Below are 18,725 nucleotides of genomic sequence, written 5' to 3'. Positions count from 1 at the left end.
AATCTTTCAGATTGCTCCAGTGGCATCAAAGAGGAGGTTTTGCCATGCTTTCTACTATAACAAGCAAATCAGATGAGTTCTGAGTTGGAGAAAAAAATGATTACTCAGCACTTGCTACAAGTAAAATATTTACCAGACGTGTGTGTGTGTGTGTATATATTTTAACTATAATCTGGAGATCTATTTTGTTCTATTACTTGGGGTAGGTTAGGCATTAACGGAGCAGCAGTGGAGTAATACCCCTTGCAACTGCCTTGTTTGTGCAGGCAAAACTCTCTGGCTATGTTGCCTATCATTATTGTACAGGCAGAGATGATCTCACCCTGTCTGTGTTTTGAGCTGACCAGGCATCATATGGATGTAGTTAGTGCAGTGCCCCATTTGAGCTAAGAAGAGACGTGGCATATTAGCTTGGGGCAACATCTGACATTTAACATGTCTTCCAGTTGGCTTGAAGCGTGGGCAGAGCGAGCTTGCGTCTGTCCGTGTGGACATTGCCTCTGCCTGAAAAATATTGTGCAAAACTGTGTGTGAAAGATTTGCAAAGTGATTTTGTGAAATCCTTATAAAATGAAACACTCTAATACAAAATTGCTCCTATTAGAGCTGCAGCTTGAGTAACTCTTACATATGATCAAGAACCACCAAGTCAAGTTCTTTTGTCCCTGATTTTCTCTAAACACATTTGGATTTTCTTAGTCTCCTACTGCTGGCTTAGATTTGGACTACTGTCACAGGATGCAAAAAAAGGATCGCCTGCATTTCTTTAGTTTTTCAGAGTAGATGCTGAATACTGTGATAGTATAGGCACTATAAGAAAAGTCAGGAGGATAACTTTTCAGGGACTTTGTATGAGTTTATAGAATGAGTTATAGATGTGCAGGTGTCTTCAAAATTAGTGAGATGGATTAATGGATGCCAAATATGTTTTTTTAGGGCGTAGCACGTTAATTCTTGTGCTAAATAGTACAGATGGATATACAAGTATGCATACGGAGATACATGTGTGTCACACATGTGTGTATATATAGGTGTAGCATGTATATATGCACATGTATGAGATACATATGTGTCACTGTAAAGTTGTATGACAAAGAATCCATACAACTCCTGAGTTTCCACTGTCTTTTTTTTTTTTTTCTCTCAGTAATACATTTCTCCCTTCCTCTCTACAGAAGGAGACTTTCTTTTCAGGCACTGAAGTATGACAGCAGTAAACAAGTAGGCAAGGAGACATTTCCCTTTTAAAGCATCCTAGTCCAGGTTTGCCTTCCATTGGCTCCAAAGCTCGTCATCATTTTTTCAGTTTCCCTCTTCCGTGTAGAAAATGATCCAGGGACGGCAGGTACAAAACCCCCTGTATCCTATGAGCCATTAACAAAAATTCATAGTAATGCCTTTCATTTTAGGAGAGAATTATACAGCAAACTGGATAGCTTCTGGAAAAGCACAAGAAACGGTCAGGAAATAACCTAGAAGATGTTAGGAGTGGAGCAGGAGAAAGCTGCTCCTGATCTGGGGGCTGCATGGTGGGAAGGGGATTCAGCAGGTCCATGCTGGCATCAGAACAGAACCTGGCCTCTGCTGTGCGAAGTGGCAGAAAGGCACCACTAAAAAAAGAAATTGAGGAAAGCCAGAAAGAACAAGCTGTTTCTCAGCAGATATGTGAGAATGGAGCAACTCCCACGGGAGGCCAAGCACGAAGGAGAAATGGCCCAGCCAGCATGGCTGCCTAGTATCTTAATATAGCAGACTTGGCAAAGCAAGGGGGTGAGGCTCGGTGGAGGAGGAGAGCTGGGTTTGCTTTCCCAAAACCCCATTTGCAATAGCAAAGAAATCCTTTTGGCTCTGTTCCAGCAAACCGTTAGGATTCAGTGATCTGGCAGGGAAATCCAGCTGCTGGAGGTGCATTCCTCAGTGTTTCTTGCACACCCTGCCTGCCCCACGTCTGCAGAAGGTCTGTACTCAGTGGGGGATTAGCTAAATGTCTGGACAAGCGGAGACCCCATCCTGCTGTTACCAGCATTTGTTCTCTCTCCTGCTAGCCCCCGCCTCCCCACAAGCATTTTTGGAAGCAAGTCGACATGGCATATGCATGGTCTTGTGCGAGCTTGTGCAGCAGACCTGGGAAGGGGCTGATCCCAGCATGGGCTTCTGCAGGATCAGGCTGAGCTGTTCTGATGTGTGTGAATAAGATACTGCTTTTGCCTACTCCTGACTAACTTTTCTCCCTCAAAACAAAAATAACACAAGCAAACCAAAAGGTATTGACAACATTGCACAGTAAAAGTCACTTCTAGACCTAAATCCAGGGCACTGCCTCTGCAATGCTGACTGGTAGGTAGGGACACGATATATTAAATATTGTGCTCTTTCCTCACTGTTACTGTCTTTTATATGGCAGCTATCCCACAGTCTTTCCGATTCCCTGCTCTCATTTCCATCCTTTTGAACCCTAGACCTTACTGACTCTTGTTTTTCTTTGTTTTCCCTGTTTTGTTGGTGCCTGTTGGGTTCTGTCCCATCCTTTGCTTTGAGGACTTTGTCTCTGCCCTGGCACTTTGCCGGTGTTTCTTTCTCAGCAGCCTTTCAGCTCCTTCCTTCAGTTCCTCATCCTTCCCACTGACTCCTTCCCTCACACTTTCTCTCTCTTATGCACATCCCACTGTTTCGGTTGTTACCCACATTTTCCTATTTGTTTTCTCCTCCCACACACTTCTTCCTGTCTTAATGCCTCCCTCCGTTCCCAGCTGGATGTCAACTATTGTATCATTAAGAAGGAATGGGAACTGATCAAACAAAAATATCAGATGGATTGATTTTTAGGACTGGATCCTGTCAGTCTTACTTCTTTTTTTAGTGAAAGAATTTACAACTGCTCCAAAATCCATGAAAACTTTTCCAGGTTCTCACCTTATTTTAAACTGGGTGTCATATATATTACGTATGTATGTCATACATAGTATTTTAGTGCTACTGCATAATACGATCTTGCTTTAATTGAGATCTCCATGCTGTTAAACCTAACCCAGAAACACAGGCTTCGATGTACTGCAGGCTTGCCTTTCATTTGAAGAGGTGTGCAGTGGCACGTGGAGGATAAAGTCATTCTTCCAAAGAGCTGACACCTGGACATGCAAACAGAAACCCCTTTCTTCTCAAATTTACATAGGACCTAATTACATGGGTCACAGGTCTTTCATGACATATCACCTCTTAATGTTTTCAATCGTAACCTGCTCACTGACTTTCAATCTCCAGCAATCATCAACAGTAAAATAGTAAACCTTGTAGGAAAATGAAGGTTATTGAAAAGAAGTCACATAGTGAGTATAGCTTTCACTGTGGTAGTGTGGAAGTGACGATCGACTGCAAACGCAGACAACTTCTGTGTGTTCATAATTTGTTTACCGCTAGTCAGACGTTCTTACTGTCCCCTTTTCCATGTCTCTCACAGCCCTGTGTTAAGCTGTAATGATGCAGGGACCAGGCAGCTGGTTAATGCAGCTCATGTTGTCACCCTCACGGGGCTTATTTGCCTACAGGCATGTCAGAAGGAACAAGTAATATAAGGGCATATATAACTGTAGTTGGCAGTGTACTGAAAAGATGGTGAAGCTTGCTTTAAATGAATAGCGTGGGACATCAGGAGCTAAGTAGCTGAGAAATAAGATAAATTTGCTTGAATGGAGTGTTGTGTTTCTGTAGTTAGGCTGTGCCTGGTACTTGATCTAAATGAGGTATGTGTACATGGTGTGCAGTGCAGACATCCCCTGTGTGCGATTTGTTCCTAACACTGTCTTGCACATTTTCGGTCTCTAGCACAGTTCACCTCACCCGTACTTCTGCGCGGCTTAAGCCTGATGGGAGGAGTAAAGCAGGCAGAGCCAGACTCTCCTCGCCAGAGTTAATGGCATAGGGCGTTACAATGACCTGCCTGTTACAATGTCCTCCCTGTGTTCAGGACTTTGAACGTTTGGGGTTTTTTTCCCTCCAAACCTTTAGGGAGGAGTGTGGAGCGATTGATACTATGTTAATTGGTGTTCTGGTGTTTCGTTGTGTGCCTGCACAAGCCTGAGCCTGTGCGCGCTGCTGCTTCATCCTGGCAAGGTGATAGCGAGCCATGCATCCTTCGTCAGTGCAATCGGCATTTGGTTTAGCTGTTGGGGATCCCATTGCAGAGCTTGCTCTGTCTCTCCGTTTTGGGTTTTGACTGTTGACTGAGTGCATGTCCCCTTGGGCTTGCTCATTGTTTTTCCTAATTCTTCTCCTGCAACAGGTGCTATAGGTTTTCTGACTGCTTTGCACTAGCACACAGCAGACTGTCGAGTAAGGGGAACATAGGAGGCAGTTGCACCCACAAAAAAGTCTTACAATCTCTTGTGATGATCTGGTGTGATCATCTGTTAAGATATTCCAAGAAGCTGTATGGACAAGTTGTTCCAAGGCCAGTACTGAAGGTAGTAAAGAGAACCATGTTTATTACTAAACCTGGGCTGTGTATTGCAGCTGCGTTCCGTGGGAGAGGAGGTGTTGGAGAGTTTAAAGCTATCGACTGGCAGAGGAGCAATGCTAGTGTCCAGCCTTGCTGCCACCCAGTATAACACGGCTTCCAGTTTGGATCAATTCGAGCTGTCAGACCCCAATTTACTAACCATGGTAGAAAGGACACGAGTTTTCTTCCAGAAGGTCAGTATCATTTAAGGTTACTGAAAGTGAGGAAATCTGTTCCACCTTTATAGGGAAAAGATTGCTGTGGAGTTTTTAGAAGCTGCACAGTTATAATGAATAATGAATGTATGGTACTTTGTGTAGTGTTTAGCTCAGTCTGAGAAAGGGAAAATAATGGAAGTCTCTTCTTTCTGCCTGTGTGTTCAAACGAAGGAAAATCAAAGCTGTTATACCAGAGCTATATATCAGCTAACATATTTTAGGAACTGTGGAATGATCATAATTACAAAAAAGTCCTCCAGAGAGAAATTATGACTCATAGTTTATGTTCTCTTTAGTGTTGCTATGGAAAAAGAGGTTAGTGCCAACGGTCATACAGCAATATTAATCTCTGATCTGAAAGAAAAATAAATAACAATCTCTAGCTTAACCCAAAGCGGATTTATTCTCAGTTACCACCGCACACTCCATTAAAGGGGATAACCATGTAAGAAAAATTAAAGATGACATTGATTATCAGTTCTCAACATGCAGTTAGAGTGAGTTCCTTATTTGAATGTGTGCACTTCAGACTCCTGCAAATGACTTGGCGGAGTGAGAGGAAGAGAAAAAAGGCATTTTGATCAAAAGGAGGGCATAAAGATCAGCCGCCACCGACAGCTGCAAGTATGCTGATTAAAATTTCTTTATGCAGGCACTTAGGCTCAGCCTGGGGTTGATGCTGGTTCAAATGCAGATTCTGAAACAAGACCCTGGCAAACGGGCAGTTTAAAGTGGTGGAAAGTGGCTATCAGCCTTTTTCCATTTATTTGGGAAAGTAAGGGCCGTGAGTCAGAGCGGCGGATACTTATGTGCTGAGTCAGCACCCTCCGGGCTGCTCTGGCAGTTGTTTCCTGCCAGTTGTTTAGTTGCCTAGGCAAAACCCTAACCAGGACTGGGGCCAAACAGCTGCGTGCTTGCTTTGCTCCACTGGGCAACCTTCTTTGCATGCAGGAAGACTACTTGCCAGCGTTCTCTTGACACCCAGAGCGAGCATGTGTGTCTTAGTGGGTCACAGTAAAACTCGTCTACCTGCGTACGTGACTTTATTTTCAGGAGTTGGAGCTACGCTTGCTCCGTTGTTTGCAGTTACCGATAGCAAAGACCCTGCGGTCAGAACTTTGCTTGAAATTTTGCTCACAATGCACCCTGCAAAGCAGGCTATAGCTTTCCTTTCTGCCACACTGTTGCATCTGCCATGCTGATGGCAGTAAAACTTTTTATTCTGTTGATGAGCTAAGCAGATTGGATTGGGGAGATACACGGATCTCATGTCCTGTATCTACGCGTGCAGCTCTTACTGACGGTCACAGGCGTTGTACGTGTGGCCCAAACACATTGTATGGCTCAGAGAGTTGTCTGAGCCAGCTGAAGGCTTTCCATTGACATTCAGGGTTGGACTGGTCCCTTGGCGAGCAGTTTGCCCTCTAGCAAATTGCCATTGCTTCACTAATTCTTCTGAGTTTACCCCTTTTTTTTTCTTTTTTTTTTTCTTTTTTTTTTTTTTTTTGTTTGTTTTGTTTTTTGTTTTGAAGTGTGTGACTATCAGGCATCAGTTGTGTAACTGTGTGGCATTACAGCCTGTAACGACAAATGGGTTTCATTGCATCGGTGTAAAAGGCATACAGGTATATTTTTACCTTCTGATCCTTTTCTTCTTCCTTTCTTCTGTCTCTTTAATTGTCAAACATGTTTCAGTCAGGCCCGTCTGAGGGCTTTCACTGCACTCTCTTATTTGACAGTGAAATGGTCCAGAAAGCCCCTATCTGTGCCTTTTCATGGAGGACCTGGCTCATGGATTAGCGCGTGGGGGTCAACAGGATGCTCTTTGCCCTTTCCCCTAAAAGGGGACAGAAATGTCAGCTGGATTTCTGGCATTGAAAATGGAAGTATCAGCAGCTGCTGAGTGCTGCTAGTTTAAATATTTATACCGTAAGGACTTCATCACACCCTCTTTCTTTGTGCAACGCTCCCACTGATTTCAGTGGAGGTCAGACTCTGAATCCATGCAGCAGCTAACAGGTCAGGTCTTCCAAGTAATAATGGTACGAGCGGAGCTCACAGGCAGGCGCCGTACCCGTGTTACTGTGTCAGGAAGGGTAAACAAGCAGTTTTTTCAAAAAGTAATTATGTAGACAAACCTGTCAGCACAAGCATGGAATACCCATGCGTATGTGTGACATCTGCCAGCCTGACAAGATCCAGGCACATACTTCAGATACTTGAAAGAATACAGTGCTGCTGGTGCTTCAGTCTGTCTCCTCCCCAAAACAGTAAGTTTTGCAGACTAATGTTTTCAGTCAAGACTCCAGAATAGGAGGAGAGGGGAAGAAAGAGCCTGGGGACATCTCAGGATCCTGAGCTTGCTTCTTCCTCTGGTTTATAGGACAGCACCAAATCAGACATTCATGAGTTGAGCAAACATTTTTCTCTCTTGCAAAGCATGGTTCCTTATGTTAGGATTACAGGCCTGCTCATCCTTGTAAATGTGTGATCATGATGGAGAAAACATTTAATTCTAGTCCTGCAACTGATGGCTGTGTGCGTAACGTATCCTGAAGTGGGTATTTGAATTAATTCTCACAGATGCTCGGTATCCGCATTTCCAATGGTTTTACTGGATGGCATTGTAATGCTCTTAACACACTGCGCATGGGATTCGTTTCAGCATCTCTAAAACTGTATAAAGCGTGGCCAGGGGTATTGTTTGCATTAAAGCTTAGCAGGACAAACAAACCAGGCATATCTGAAAGGGAAATGTAAACATGATGCTGGGGTTCCTGGTTAGCGCTGGGTGGCTGTGGGAAGTTGACAGCTGTTACATAAAGGTTAAACGTGCATTCTTTGGACTGTCAGTAAAATTAAGCCTGCTAAAGACTATGTGGCACTCTAGAAGACGTGAGTTTATCTGTGTGCATAAACAGAGTATACACTTCAATATAAATATGCTTTAAGGACTATTTAAAGTATTAGAAGTGTGCTGCAGTCCAATAAAAAATGCAGATGGAGCTAGCAGATTTTGGAAAGTGCCTGACTACATTTGGATGGGCTAGAGATCTGACAAGTGTTTGGAAAGCAAAGCACTGCTGTTCACGTTGCTAAATAACAGCAGAGGATGAGAAAGAAAATGGTATAGGTACAATAGGGACGTGAACTTTAGTAATAAATGCTTGACCTTTAAATTTCATCTTTGCCAACCTCTCAGGCTGCTTCTCCCAAAGACTGACGTGGCTGTGCTTTATGTTATGCTTTTATTTGTCATTTTTGTAGTTAGTTACAAGTAAAAATGATTGAAATCCATTGTAGTTAATACAAAATAAAAATATAGCTGCACGAGTTATGCCATGATTTTTCTTACAGACAGTATCACCTGTATGATACCACACACTTAAGAGCTTAACTCTTGATAGTACTCGCCTACACTAAGCTCTTACCAACTAACTTCCAGTGTGATTTACTGGTAACAGATATTACCCCTGTGGAGTAATACCTGTTAATCATATCATAATGATATTTTTGTTTTTTGTAGTTTTTATTTCCCCTGTAATTTGTGGTACTAAATACAAGTTGAAGGAAGCAACCTTTTAGTGCAATGTTAAGTATCAGTAGAATTTTATATATATTTTTATATATATATAAAAAAATAATCCACTGCATAAGCAAACAAGGATGTAAGGTAACTGTTGTGGGCATTATGCTTCCCTTTCCTCCCTTCCCCCTTAACTTTGTTAAGTGACAAGAATGAACATTCATAGTGAACAAACTACCCCGTAACCTCTCAGTTTCAATTAATTCTGAAAAATCACAGACTGGTAATTTTGAGAGTAGGTAGGTGGCTTTGATGAAAGTTATTAGCAGAGAATCAAATCCTGTGGCTTTGCCGAGTCATCCTTACGTAAACTCATCCCTGCTATGAAGTTCAATCCGTAACACTTTGTTCCCTTTTAGACGTGCTTAAAAGAGTATTTAACTTTTTTTGAAAAAATTGTCCTTACATCCCTGTAGTTATCTAAATTCTGTGTAGATATAGCTCTATATATGAAATACTTGTAAAAAGATAAATTATGCTATTTTCAAAATACTCTGAGATACAAAGTTGTGCCAGGTGCAAAGTTTGATAGTATATTGCTATAGAGACTAAAAATTAATTAGTGTTATCTAAGTATATATACTTTAAGCTGGGAATATAGATTTAATATTTTGGGGTTTTATTTTTCCTTTTTTTTTTAAATTACATTTCATAGCATCTCATACTTTCTTCAGACAATCTCCATGTTCCTATCAAATTCCTCCTGTGTTTCTATTTTTTTTTCTTCTTCTCCATTTCTCATCCCTTAAAGGTACAGTAACTGATCATACATTCATGCTTGTCACTAACGTACTTCCATAACTCCGGTAGATTAGAAAACATTTTTTCATTTCCACCTAAACACAGTCATTTCTTCTAAGCGAATGGCGAGAGACTACTGGCAAAAATCCTTCCCTGACTGAAATGGATGAAGCCAACTTTTCCTCTGCTCTTTTAGTCATACAGCATCGTGGAGCAAAGCCCCAAACCGACCATACGTGACTGCGCGGTTACTGAGGCTGTTGGTATTCACGGAGCATAGCAAGGAAACCCGAATCAAATGTTCTCGTTGGTATTTCTACATTTACATACAAAACTACTCACAGTGCTGTGAAATACTGAGAGAAGAAAGCAGAACAAAAAAGTCTGGGTTTTGACTACTCTCCATGCGTTCCTTTGACCTTACTACGAGGAAGCCAGCTGACCAGCTTGCTCCTAGTAGACATGCTCGTTTCCTGATAGTCTTTTACGCCAGCTGACAGCATCTCTAAATTCATAAACACTGGTGACTTGGCCTAAAACGGAGCATGCTGCAGCCTGTGTCATTGACCTCGTTCACTCTGCATTCCAACACGATGCAATAAATTACCACTGCAGAGAAAAGGATGGAAGAAGCTGAATTACTACGACTGGCTGTGTAGCAGAAACCAGTTACTCGCCTAAGTAAAACTGTGCATCGGGAAGGCGAAGGAAGGCTCGGGTTGATTACGCTGTGTGGTCTATCTGCAGGACAGCTGCTTGGGTCGTTTCTTCATCAGATTGTTCCGTTTCCCCGCCGACTGGGTTGTTTCTTTCATCGTACAGTTTCTGGCTAGAAACTTCTAGAGGCACCCCATACTCTTCATCATCTTCAACAATGGACAGCTCAATGTTGTTGTCCATCCTGGCATTCCCTCCCATTCTGCCTTCCTTCTCTAGAGAATCGGCTACTGCTTTGCCCTCCTCAGCCAGGGAGGTGGTAGGTGTCATATCGGAGTGCATGTCGGCGAATGACATTTCATCCTCGTTTTCAGCTTGGTCGTTGCTTGTAGTTTCTGTCGGTCTGTCCTCAGCTTCAGCGGGGCTTTCTCCTTCACGGGCTTTCTTCACATTGAACGCGATGGGAGATACTTTGAAAGCTGAACTCTTTGAAGAAGAGGATTTCTGATGATGTACAGTAAGCGATTTCTTGATCTTTTCTCGCCGTTCAGGTGAGACAATCTTTGTGCTGATCTTGTTCATCTTCTTCTCGATGTTTTGGCGGGAAAATGCTTTCTTGAGGCTGTCCACCTTCTTGAGGCTGGATCTTTTAATTTTCTCAGCTCTTGATTCCTCTGTTTTCTCCTCTGCACTGTCATCCACATCATCTTCCTCATGAAACATTTCATCATCTGAACACAACTCCACTGTGTGCAAGGTTTCTTCCAGTGTTTTGTTCTCATCCACAAGCTCCTCTTTTCCTTCTGTAATGCTGGGAATAGGCTCTTTTGCAAAAACACTGGCAGGGATCTCATTTTCCTCCTGAAAGAATTGACAATATTTGAGTTTCATAGTTCACACGGCACAAATTTAATAAACAAAGCACAAACCCTGTGCTTCCCCCCTCCCCTCAGTGAGATGAAGAATGCTGAACGCTTCTTGTTGTTTCAGTATATTTAACCAGTAACAAGCCACTCAAAGCCCACTGAACCATTATCTGGTAAAGTTTAAGACTAATGAGCTGTCAGCTGTAAGATTTCTCTTTTGGAGGGACTTGGAATGTATACAGAATGGAAATCCTGTTCTTTGTCATTTAAATTAGACACTCTTGCAATAAGAGTTTAGCTGTGTAGTTGTACACCTATCCCTGGGGAGAAGGGATCGTGTGGTGGCTAAAGGGGTTGTGCTACAGACCCCTGCCTAGTCCTACAGAAGTCATATACCCCCCCTCCCCACCCCCCGGCCCAAGATTTCAGTTTCTCAAGCCAAAGACTGGAAATATCTCTGCAGAGGTGTTAGTTGCATTTGAGAGGTATCTTGGATGTCAAAATTCAGTTAGGGCTTTCACTGGATTTTTAGAAAAAAGTATGTTGCTGTTAAAAATGGATTGCTGATACTGAGAAACCATGCAGTCCACGATGCATAGAGTGTGTGCTATTTTACAGCTGTTTACAGAAAAAGTTAATAAATTTGGTTGGTAAATTGGTGAATATGAAAAATATGGACAGGACGGCTCCTTGAAAAACAAGAGTTTATGGCACGCAAAACCACCTAGAAAACACTAGTAGTCATTTCTAAGTAACAGGAAAATTACTGCTTTTTAGAAACCAAACCAAGAAAGGGCATAGAAAGAAAGCAGGTATCTGAAAACAACACGCTGAACAAAGGCAGATGCTGCAACTTGTAATGAAGGACCTCTGTGACTGCCGAGTGCAGAAGCTCTGCAACCCCGAGAGTTCAGAGGCAGCACAATAAACACTCTGTTCTGCGGTGGGTTTTGCAGGCATCTGCCCATGCAAAGCAAGTGAGGCTCCTCGCACACTCCCTTTTTCTTTCAGGATTGTTACGCCTTAGATCTGCATAGTCTCTTTTCATTACCTTTTTTATCACTTTCAGACAGAGTGCATGCAACATCACTTGGTCATATGGATTTTCTCCCCCCCCCCCCCCCCCCCCCCCCCGGCCCTGACTTATCTTTAGATACAGAAGGTGGTAAGTGCTGAGTGAAATGGCTGTAATAGTCTCAGATCTGTCCCAGCGGGCTGGAGTGTACAGTTGAGGGGAAAAAAGGCCACATGCACTTCAAAGTTCACGCTCATTATTTCAGGACTGAGCATGCAATTGTGATCACTGGAGAGAACAGTGGCTTGGGTTAAATTTGCTGTCAAGGCTGTATAAGGATGTTGTACATAGTTGTTTTTAAAATCAAAATAGTCCTGACTACCTCATAGTGCTTCTGGTACTCAGGAATATGCACATGGGCAAACAGAATCATTTTATACCATATAGACGCAGTATATAATCGTATGTGCTGGGATTCATGCGTGTTGATGAATACACCTCAAGGATATAAAAATGAAAAGCATCAAAAAAAGGGATGGGGTTTTGGCAGTTGGTATCTGCTTTCCTTGTATGGTTTCCACACACCTTTCTGGCCCAGCGGCTTCAGTCAGATACGCTGGCACAGATGAAAGCTAATAAAGCCAGCGCTCTTCTCCCGACACCTATAATGTTGTTGCAGCTATCGGCAACAGTGACCAAGATAACAAAACAAAGACAGCCTGCACCAGCTTTAAGTGAAGGCAGCTGTAACTGCAGTACAAATATTTATATTTTCTCTACACTGCAGTTAATGAAATGTGGATTACATGAGTGGGTGCAGTGTTTAAACAATTCCCCAGAGTGTGAGAGCTCAGTATAAAGCATAATTCACGTATCTTGTGCGTTCTTTCCAAACCTAGGTAATCGTGTACATCTGAACGTTCAGGTGAAAGTGCCTGAATGGCGTAGAAAACTCTGATTTTAATGAGTGAAGACGGGTTGTAACTTTTAAAGTATCGAATCTGGGAAGGTGGTGCCGTATGAGATTGATCACGGTGCGGCCTGAGCCAGAGGTGGGCCTGTGTGGCTCTTCTCAAGGTCAGTTTAGCTGTCTACAGTCTTCACGTTAAACTAAAGTACCGCGTGCAGGCCCTAGAGGAATGTGGACACAGATTTTAATTTGTAATTTTTATCAAGTTAGTGACTGAGTAGAAAGGAGACTGTCAAACTATCCGTATCTATGGAGAAAACAAACCAAACAAAAAGACACTACACAATGAGCTGATGATTCAATTAAAAGCAGATCCTAGGTGGCTGTCGGACAGTACTGGCATTCAAGAAATCACCTCTCCATCTAAGCTTCCTGCGTGGCCCGGGAAAACATCAGCCTCTGGGCATCTATTACTCCGCTTGTAAAATGGGAATGACCTGCTTTCCTATCTCACGTTTCTAAAAGACCTTAATATCACAGGAACAATTAAAATGCAAATGAAAATAAATTAAGTAAAGATGCTTTGGAAATAGGGTGGTGGTATAGCAGGAACGCTCTGTGGTGGAACAGACGTTTCCATTTCAAATACAGTTACTGATAACATGTTGTAAGTGGGCTATTGGTAACTTTTTGGTCTAACAGGTTTATATGACAGCTATATTTTGTTTTGATACATTTTTCAAGCAGCCTGGTACTTCATTTAGGAAGACTAGAACAATACACTGAGAAATGCCAACTGTTACAAACTGCACAACTATTTTCCATGCCAAAAAAAGTAGAACTTTGATCTTTTCTTCTTGATCTAATCTAAAATTCTGAGAAAGCAAGACATCTTTTTATTTTTCACATCCGAGTTCAACAACAGCGCTTTGTATTTTCTCAGATGAGCTTGACTGCAGGTAGTTAGCTCCTCTGAATTTTAGTTTTCCACATAGGAGATGAATAGAATAGTGCAAGTTCCCCGTGTAAAACAACTCTTGCTAATACAATACTTGCAAAGTTAAAATCAGTGCCTTCCCTGTGGCCTTGATCAGCCGTTCTCGGGAACTTCCTATAGGTTATAATCTCATCTCTATCTTTTACCAGAAAGGAAGATAAGATCCTTAATGGTGTACTACAAAACTGGACAGCTGGAGTGAACAGGTAACTAATTTACTCAGAAGTGCTGGATCTCTGATGCTACAAAAGAGAAATCAGTGTGCTTTGGTTTGGGTTCTGTTAATTGGATGTACGAGGCCATGGCCTTCAAGAAGGGGAGATGGCATTTTCCCATGCTGACAGCAGTCCAGGCTCCTCTCTACTTTGTAGATGCTGTTATATGCCTAAATGATTACTAGTCTAAAACTTGTTTTGCAGCACGAAATTTATTGAAAGATGACAAATCCTTCTAAAAACAGCTATAGCTCCACCTATTTTCCTTTGGACAAACGCATGCATGCTCTGCAGCCCGGGATGCTGCCGCAGGGAGGGAGGAGGGTGGGGAGGAGGAGGTTGCTAGCTGCCCATCTGCACGTCCTGGTCCTGTGTAGGCTGAGGCATTGGCTGCACCGTCCCCCAGCCGCCCAAACCACAGCTGGGTCAAGTCCTAGGAGCCTCGAGAGGAATTTTTGTCATTAGTCGATATAAGAGTATTCTCCCTGCAAAGCTCCACTGGGAAATTTAGTAGTTAGATAATAGCATTAATGGCCTGTAATTCTTCTGTTTCCCTCACTTGTTCATTTTTGAGTTTTTCAAAAGATGATTGGAGCGACCCAAACAACAAGGTACAATCAAATGGCAAATTTCCTGTGCCCTCCTCTTGCTTCGTTTCAGCATGAAAACCAAGAGCAGCATCTGGAAGGGACTTGAATATCAGTGTACTTGACCCCAAGCTGTAATTTTGACTTATCTCTCCTATTCGCTAATAAACATGACATTTAATTAAAAAAAAAAAAAAATTAAACACGAGCCTTTTTTTATCTCGCATCTTGCTTTTGCAGCTAAAAAAGCAAACAAAACCCCCACCAAACCAGAACCAAAAAGCTGATCATGTGATGAGAACAAAACAGAGGGGAACAATGCCAAAGCTTAACAAGGATTTTTAAAACAGTCACTTTAGTGTTCTGCTGAATTGCTGTGTCACTTGTGGCATTTGTAATAACTTTTGCATCCTCAAATGCTTGGAATGGAGCTCCCTGAAAATATGTCACCAATTAAAGAAATATATGCAGACAGTCTAGGGAGAGAAAACTAAGAGCATTTTAATGGAAAATATGTAAATAGATGAACTTTTCTAAACGTAGTTCATTCTCAGCGTGTACGCTGAGGGAAAGCTGATGCTGGTGGGCAGCAGCACGGTTTCAAAAAATGCAGAGCTGAAGCTCAGTCATGTGTTTTGGCTATGCTCAGTGCTCCCATCAAGTATCAGGGAGTTTGAAGTATACAGTGAACGCAGAACCAACTCGCAAACGTGTATTTTTATTTTCATGCCGAGCTGTCTTCCTAAGCTGGAAAAGCAAGTCTTAACAAGAAACATGCTGTGTGAAGTTTGGGATTTTTTTTTTTTTTCCAGTGGAAAAAAAAGAATACCCCAGCTGAAGAGAAGCCTCAGACATCCAGTTTTCCCTTTTGTTTTTACAGAAATCTGACGTCAGTATAACTTCTCCTTCCTGCAATTGTTTTTCCATAGATTCCTGCTTGGGGCAGGACAGAAACGCAGCCAGCCCTTCTGCTTTTCCTTCTGTGCAATTATGCCAGCAAGGTGGTGGCCCTGCTGACTACCAGGTCATCCCACCTCCAGCTTGTAAGAAGACCCCACGGGGCGATTTCAAGGAGGTGGGCACGCAGGTAAGGCACCTGCCCAGGCCAGCAGCAGGCACTGGGCACAGCCCAGTAAGCACCCACTATCCCTCTGGGTGCGGCTGCTTCCTCGGTGGAAAATCCCAGCTCCTCCCAGGCTCTGCGGGAGAAAGCCCTGGGTGCTGCCCACCCCGGCCACCCTCCTACGCCCCGGGAATCGCTGCTGGCTGTCCTGGTTTTCCAAACAGCCACACTGCCTGTTAGCAGCAGACCAGTGCCAGGAGCAACTCCCGGCGGACAGATGAATATTTTTACTGAATTTAACTGCAGTATTTCTTTTCAAAGGCTTGTGCTCCTGATCTGCATTGGCTTGGGATCGGTTATGTTCATCTCCCCCTGCCACGGCAACATATTTTCCAGTGAGAGGTGGGAACTGAGTCAACTAAATCCTTGTAAAAGCAATGAAGAACAGACCTGCTGTTCAAAGGTACCAGCCCAGTGGTGGGTGGTGGAGAAGCAGTGGGTGTTATTTAGCCATCGTTCTGGGACACAGACCTGTGTCGTTTGCTTTGGGTTTATGCACTTTAGGATCTGGTATTAAGGAAAGACTTGGAGGTTTAGAGAGGCCTTAGCTTTGCAGAGATGCTACGTAGTGTCAGGACACAAGCAAAGCTAGCTCTCCCCTGTTGGGATACTGCTTCACCCTTCAAACCTTCTTGGCGAGTTTTACCATTACTTTCACCCGGTCCCTGCAAATCACCGCTGCGGGCCAGCAGCAACGGAGATCCCTAGCCAAGGTAACACGGAGTGCCCTGCACACACACACACACACACACACATGTGTTTTAGTCTTTTCTTTCTGCATTATGTCATGTTAAAATGCTAAAATTTGAGTTCTGTGGAGGAAGGTGCTGTAGTTGCAATGGCAAGGCCTTAATTCTCGTGCTTGGAGGTATCGGAAATGCCACAAGATTACCTCCCCCAGGCCATGCTGGTGTGCCCTCCCTATGGGAAACCTTCAGGGTCTAGGTCTGAACCTGGAGGGGGGAGCCAGTCATTAGCTAACGGGGCCTGGGAGATGGCAGTCTTTTGACTTGCAGTAATGGATCTTAAATTACTTGCAGAACTGCAGAGAACATGTGTCTTTTAATTTACCCAGTCCCTGGAATAATTTCCACATTCCTTCTGTGGTGGAAACCACTGTGCTCGTACAGGCTGCAGCTCCTCCTCTTCTGGCTTGACAAGCCTGGACTGTAATTTGGGAGAACAATAAGCAGGGAGGTGGGAGCTTCCTTTCTGGGGGAAGTGCCTGTGTACTACCCAGGCCTGCCAGCTTTTAAAATCTAATACTGCTCTGTTGTTTTGGCTTTGTTTAAATTGAAAGAAAACACCCAACAACCCAAGGAGCAGAATTAGTGACTCGGCCGACAAGCTTAGCATGAGGAGCTGGTGATGTGCCTGAGCTGCGGCTTACTCCAGCCTCACGTTTGCTCTCCCTCCTTCCTTCCCCCAGGGTGTTGTGGAGGTCTGTTTGTTTTTTTTTAATTTTAAAGATGTGAAAGTCATGTCCTGTGTTTAGTTAAAGCTCACGCAGTGTTCTATCCAGCCCATTGCTTAAAAAGGGGAAAATATGCAAACTGCTGGTATCACTGGATGGACTCCCAGGAAGCAGAGTTTTTAGCTGCATTTTTAGCTCATCCCTGAATGGGCCAGAAGAGCCTGAGGAGCAAAGCGGGGCGGAGTGAGCCTGAGCGGACAGGGAGCTGCAGTGCTGTCTCTCTCCTGCTTCTGAGGGCAGATGGGATGGCAGTTTCTAGGGGCACTGCTATGATTTAGCAAAATGGGCTCTTTTCTCAAGTTTTCTGAGTTTGCTTTAAAAAAAAAAAAAAAAAAGGGCCCTTTCTTCAAGTTTGCTTAAAAAAACAAAACAAAACACCACAAACCAAAAAACATCCACAACAGAACAGCTCTTCTCCCCGTGTATGCTGAGAATGAGTAAAAGACGGCTCTTTCCCAAGTTTGCTGAGAAGAAAAGGCAGCACTTTGCCCAAGTTTGTCAAGAGCAAAACAAGGGCTCCTTCCTCAGATTCACTAACAGTAAACAACAGCTCTTTCTCCAAGTTTGCCATGAGTTAAAGGGGGCTTTTTCCCAAAGTCTGCTAAAAGTTAGCAAAAACAAAAGGCTCTTGACCCTTGTTTGCTAGGAGCTCACAAAAAGATAAAGAACTTTCCCCCCACGTTTGTTTGCCGAGAGAGTTGGCAAACAAGACTGCTTAACTTTCCTCAGGTTTGCTAGGAGTTAGCAAAACAGGATTTCCCCTGCAAGTTTCCGAAGAGTAAAAGCGGGCGTTTCTCCTGAATTTGCTAAGAATTGAAGAGGGCTTTCCCCCCAGGTGTGCTAGGAGTTAGCAAAAGATTGCTCCTTCCCCAAGTTTTTCAAGATGAAAAGAAGGTTTTTCTCCCAAGTTTGCCAAGTTCGCACAAAGACAGCTCTTTCCCCAAGTTTGCTAGGAGTGAGCAGAAAAGGGCTCTTCCCTCCAGTTCAGGAGTGAGCTCGTGGGGCCGGGATGCAGGGATGTGGGGCGCAGGGGTGGCCGCAGAGCCTCTCACCTGGAAGATGAGCACCTTGAAGCGGTCCCGCCGGAGCAGCTGGGCGTGATGCTGCTCCAGGCGTCGCACCTGGTCGCATTGCCTCTCCAGCCGCTCCCGCACGGCACGGGTATGGGCGCACACCTTCCGCGACTTCTCCAGCAGCTTCTCCACCGCTTCCCCGGTCGCCCCGTGACTGCGGCACAATTTCCCTAGGTCTCCCTGAATACCCCGCACAGCCCCTTCCAAACCCCGCTGCCTCTGTTCCATCTGCCGTTGTTGCCCTTCCACCGCTTCCAACATCGAGACCAGTTTCTCCAGTAAGGCCAGGACGGTCAGGGCATTCACCTGCCCCCCCACCGCCTCCGACGGCGGCAGCGGGGGTACCGCGCTGCCTCCCACCGCCTCCCCCATGGCCGCGCAGGGATGGGGCGCTGGATGCCGCCGCCGCTCTTAAGGGCTGCGCCTTCGCCCTCCCCCGGGGAGGTTTCGGGCAGAGCCCGGCCCCGGTCCCGGCCCGCCCCGGGCGGCCAGGCCGCCCGGGGCGGGCCGGGACCGGGGCCGGGCTCCCGGTGGCTCCCCCCATCCCGTAGCCCCCCCGTGTGGGGCGAGAGAGGGGGGGACCCGCGCCCCACGCGTGGCGAGAGGCAGCAGCCGCGGCAGCATCAGTAGATGGCAGGAGATACCGCCGAATGGCGGCGGGGGGGGAGGGGCAGGGCACGGCGGGGGGGGGCGGCTCCAGTCGGGAGTTTGGCTGATAACAAAAAAATTGTTTACCAATTAAGATGCTGCTACTATAATAATCATTTC

General features: G+C 44.5%; 2 protein-coding genes across 4 annotated transcripts in view; one reads left to right on the top strand and one right to left on the bottom strand.

Moving 5' to 3' along the window:
- Nucleotides 1-18,725, top strand: part of LOC308068755 (uncharacterized protein) — an 80,121-nt gene that overhangs the window by 33,540 nt on the left and 27,856 nt on the right. Inside the window, exons 2-3 of one of the 3 annotated variants that reach the window (XR_013930118.1) lie at nt 13,635-13,691; nt 15,217-15,813. Coding sequence is in view for 1 of the 3 variants with exons in the window: in XM_080399902.1 (XP_080256028.1) it covers nt 15,217-15,374; nt 15,672-15,749 (236 nt within the window). In the remaining 2 variants the exon portion in view is untranslated. Of the gene's footprint in view, nt 1-13,634; nt 17,929-18,725 lie in introns of those variants that run through there. The other 2 variants (XM_080399902.1, XR_013930119.1) reach the window with 2 other exon arrangements.
- Nucleotides 7,943-18,387, bottom strand: CAVIN2 (caveolae associated protein 2). The gene is made up of 2 exons (XM_080399898.1): nt 17,937-18,387; nt 7,943-10,558 (listed from the first exon to the last, which is right to left on the bottom strand). The coding sequence occupies exons 1-2, from the start codon at nt 18,327-18,329 to the stop codon at nt 9,764-9,766; spliced, it is 1,188 nt and encodes a 395-aa protein (XP_080256024.1). The 5' UTR covers nt 18,330-18,387; the 3' UTR covers nt 7,943-9,763.

Source organism: Falco punctatus (genome assembly GCF_963210335.1).
Source record: "Falco punctatus genome assembly, chromosome: 8".
Lineage (NCBI taxonomy): Eukaryota > Metazoa > Chordata > Aves > Falconiformes > Falconidae > Falco > Falco punctatus.
The sequence above is the reverse complement of the archived record's forward strand: the minus strand, read 5'-3'. Positions and strand labels throughout refer to the sequence as shown.